At 35.6% G+C, this 4216-nt stretch overlaps 1 protein-coding gene across 5 annotated transcripts; it reads left to right on the top strand.

Annotated features, from left to right (window-relative positions):
• The first annotated feature begins 945 nt into the window (after positions 1 to 945).
• Positions 946 to 2161, top strand: LOC110896604 (NEP1-interacting protein 2). 5 transcript variants are annotated; one of them, XM_035980933.1, is made up of 4 exons: positions 946 to 1087; positions 1194 to 1375; positions 1472 to 1531; positions 1800 to 2161. In XM_035980933.1, exons 1-4 carry the CDS (start codon positions 1006 to 1008, stop codon positions 1821 to 1823), a joined length of 348 nt encoding a protein of 115 aa, XP_035836826.1. In that variant the 5' UTR covers positions 946 to 1005; the 3' UTR covers positions 1824 to 2161. The 5 variants fall into 5 exon arrangements, with proteins under 5 accessions (XP_035836826.1, XP_021999541.1, XP_021999540.1 ...); XM_022143849.2 differs by having other exon boundaries at positions 1797 to 2161; XM_022143848.2 differs by having other exon boundaries at positions 1194 to 1393.
• Positions 2162 to 4216: the final 2055 nt, after the last annotated feature.

Raw genomic sequence — 4216 nt, 5'->3', positions numbered from 1 at the left:
AAGATAACGCGCACCGTACACATCAATTATACCTTTATAAAAAAAATATAGACAAACATAAGATTCAAAAAAAAAAAAATTCTAAGCATACGCGTCGTTTAAAAAAAAATAAAAGTAAAGTATAAGAATTGTACCGCGACAAAAATGTTCCAAGCTATCTCGTGTTGTTTTCTCCGCCATTTTTAGATACTCGTCGTTGATGTCGGTAGTGTTACCATAAGCAAGGATTCGTAATGCCGACGTACACTTTTGGTCAAGCTCCTCATCGGTCGAACCATCGCCATCCGCAAAAAACTCGTTGTAGTAAAAATTTATCATGGATGAAGAACTAGGAGAATCCATCAAGTTTTTTTATAAAATGTGGGATTTTTTAGAGAGGTTTTGAGATTGTTTTTGTTGAAAATGGATGAGTTTTGATTGTTTATATATATATATATATATATATATATATATATATATATATATATATATATATATATATATATATATATAATAGATTTAAAAAAAAAAATAGTCAAACTAGCCGTTGGAAATATTACCGTTTGATTGGTGGATTAATGGTTCGTTTGGCGTTTTAATTTAAACGCCGGCTTCATTTTTTTTGAATTAAAACGCCTCAAAACGCCCCCCGTAATGGGGATGAGGGCGTTATAGAGCGTTTTGGGGCAAAAAAATTTATGGAAAACGCCCCATTACGCTTGGTCTCAAAGTAAACACCCCCCCCCCCCCCCTTCTATATTTAAATATGTGACAGAGATAATAACGCCATGGTGAGTGATGTCTCATGTCTATAATTGCATTACTATATATATTATTGGAAGCAGTTATTGTTGGCCTCCTAAATCATATTATAAGATTTCTCAATATGTATTCACACATACATACACACCACTAAAAACTACATAAATAGCAAACGCCAAATACAACATACAAATATAAGTACAACTATTAACCATTATCATTGTTTTCAACTTTTAAATCATTCATATAAAACTTGAAAAGAAAATGAGAGAGGTTTGCTGCTCCATTGTTTCTGCGGTAGTGTTCCGACTACTCTTTGTGTTCTTCATCTTTGAGTTTGGAGTTGGTCAGTACCATAGAGTTTTTTCTTCTTTCTTTTTCTATATCATCTTTGTTTTTTTTTTATTTTAATCTATATATGTTGTTATGTGAATATATATGTTTGGGTGCAGTAGGGGCTACACTTGGAGCAATTGCAGGAGCAGTGATAGGATGGAGTAATAAGAGGAATTTGATGAAAGGCATAACTATAGGGGCAGTATCTGGGACAGCTTTGTCATACAAGCTCATTAAAGCCATCTCTGATTACTTTCATTCTGATGATGCTGATGAACCTGTTTTCATTGTTCATCTGGTGAGTCATTTAGACCAGGTCAGTTTGTTAAAGTTTGATTATTATATTACAAGAAAGTTTTGTTTCTTTAAAGGATTTATCTCAATTGTGTTCTAGGTTAAGCTCATAGTAGGAGACCTGAAGAAAATACATAATTATGATGAGCATAAAATCAAGGTATTTTACAAAGTAATAACATCTTATCCGTATAGAAGCTACCGTATTGTTAACTTGTGCCTTTTCGATCCTTTCGAGATGAATACTAGTTTAAGGAATAGTTTTATACATCTGGTAATCTTGACATGCTTGCTAATCAAACCCGTTTGGGTTCATCACTTTGGGTGGCCAAATTAATAAATAAAATGTAACAGATTATGCATGTATTATTTTTAACAGTTCACCATATGTTGTGCACTAGTAACTAATGCTATGCATCTACCAGCAGGCACCCTTTCGCAAAGCTTATTGATCATTGGTAGATCCATCATGTCCTTAAAACATTGTCAATAGTCATGCGGGCAGATTTTTTTTTTTTTTTTTTTTTTGGATTATGCAGTACATAGCCCTTTTATCATTGTCGAAAACAGAAGTTCAGCTGGAGATTGTGTATCAGAATACCAATAAAAAGAAAAATATCAGTTCGTTTGTGTATTGTTTACCATTTGCTAGCTGCCTAGCTTACATACTGTTATTGATGGTTTAGATTTCTAAATCTCCTATATCAACATCGACTTTTGTTGATGGTTTAGATTTCTAAATCTCCTATGTAAACATCGAGCATCATATTATATGTATTATATTGGATCAGTTTCAGTTTTGCAATTGCATACATATGTGGACAACGTTACTACAGAAAAAATCATCATCATCATCATCATCTAAATCCCACCAATAGTAAAGCTAAGGTAGGGTCTGAGGAGGGTAAGATGTAGACAGTCTTTCCTCTACCCCGTAAGAATAGAGAGACTGCTTGAAGCCTTGGACATAAGGCACATAACACTCAGCAGCAATTATGACAAAGGCCGATTAGTGCATGTACTCCCTTGTCTTTCGGCTATCAACGCCACCACATGATGCATGATTAACCATCACCCTCATTTAATGTTATTTTCACGAAATAAGTAAAATAACGTTAAAATTAGTGCACTTTCATTTTAGGCCCCCGAGCACCCACACATATATACAATATATGCGCATACCGCAAACGAGGCGTTTACTACAGAAAAATGAATATAATTAACCAAATCCTTTAAAACTTTTACAACTTACAAATTCATAACACAAAGGATTTATATATTTAACAATATAATTCACAAATTTACGAAAATTGTAATCCGGCCAAATACAATGCAGATCGATCATATGAAACATGAGCTACAAGTTCAGCCGCAATCCATATGATCATATGTTCTTATGTAAACGACTAGCTAGAGCTCAATCATTGAAGCAAAGATGATATTTTGGGAGATTACCATAATGTGGTTTCAGTCAAAGGATCCTAATAAGAATGTTTTAAGTTCGTTAGTGTATTTTAATTACATGGTTTACATATATGCGGTTATTAATCGAATAACATTATTTGGTTTAGATAAAGTGAAATCACCGATATATTCATCTTTTAATAATTCAACCAATAAATTGCATTTTACGTCCTTTAAGTTTAAATTAATTTGCAGACCATGTTCTTTAACTAATGAAATTACACTGGATGTTCTTTATGTTATTGTTTCTCATTAAGCACTGTCATTTTGCTCTAACCCAATTAGTTTTTTTTTTCTATTAACTCCTTAAACGTGTCACTCACTTGAGTGCATAATGGTCATTTTCACTTATTTCTTTGTTAATATATATTATTGATTTAATTGCCCGGATAGTCCTTGTGGTTTCACGTTTCTTTCACGTTTAATCCCCATCTTTTGGAAATAGCATGTATGCTCCCTGTGGTTTGCTTGGTTGCTACTCGGATAGTCCTCTGACTGGATGGTGGTTAATTTTTCCAGTTAAGTTGATGAGAAATGACTATATTACCCTCCCCACCCACCCACTCTCTTCTACATCCATTTTCTTCTCCACCTCCGATCAAAAATCCAAAGCCCGTACCCCCAATACGGCACCACATCCACCGCCTCATGTACCATCACGTAATCACACCCACCACCCTTACACACCGTCACATTCGCCTTCAACCCCACCGGAACCCCAAATTAATTTTGAACAGAGGACGGTGATGGTGGGTGGTGGTGGTGCTGGACGGTGGTGGTGAACGGTGGGTGGTGGTGGTGGACGGTGGTGGTGATGGACGGTGGTGGGTGGTGGACAGTGGTGGTAGTGGTGGTAGTGGACAATGGTGGTGGGTGGTGGTGCTTAACCCTCTACAGACCTTAGAAGATCTTAGAAGTGGTTGGGCCAAGTCTGCATCAAGAAGAGCTTGCGCATATATTTTTTAATGAAATGTCTTCGGATAAACAAACAGTCTGCAGATGGCAATGTCTGCGTGTGGTCTGCGCGGCGCAGACAGAAGAGGCTGCGCAGATCTTTTTAAAAAAACAAACACCACCTTAGTGATCATAGCACGTTTATGTACACTATTGAGAATCACAACAGTGTCCTTGGGATTCAAGAGTATCCTCTCATCATTTCATCATAAGACTATGCGCTGTGGAAGGGCTCGGGTTAAGGGCATTGCTCGAAGGGGTGTGGTGTGGCGTGACTTCGGCTGGCATAGCCAACCATGTGATTTTTTTAACTATTTTAAATTTCATTTAATTAAAATAACACACTAATTTAAAATAGAAGAGAAGATTACATTTAATATTTTAAGAAACTGTAAATAAAATTTAAAAAAAAAGCTACATAAAATTT

This window comes from Helianthus annuus, chromosome 12 (assembly GCF_002127325.2).
Source record: "Helianthus annuus cultivar XRQ/B chromosome 12, HanXRQr2.0-SUNRISE, whole genome shotgun sequence".
NCBI lineage: Eukaryota > Viridiplantae > Streptophyta > Magnoliopsida > Asterales > Asteraceae > Helianthus > Helianthus annuus.
This window is presented reverse-complemented; position numbering and strand designations above follow the sequence as displayed.

What these genes read in the sequence shown, in the direction of transcription:
- LOC110896604 (XM_022143847.2), top strand. Translation starts at nt 1,006, where the DNA reads ATGAGAGAGGTTTGCTGCTCCATTGTTTCTGCGGTAGTGTTCCGACTA. An exon ending in CATCTTTGAGTTTGGAGTTG is followed by an intron (nt 1,088 to 1,193) that starts GTCAGTACCATA and finishes GTTTGGGTGCAG; the next exon opens with TAGGGGCTACACTTGGAGCA. An exon ending in TGGTGAGTCATTTAGACCAG is followed by an intron (nt 1,394 to 1,471) that starts GTCAGTTTGTTA and finishes ATTGTGTTCTAG; the next exon opens with GTTAAGCTCATAGTAGGAGA.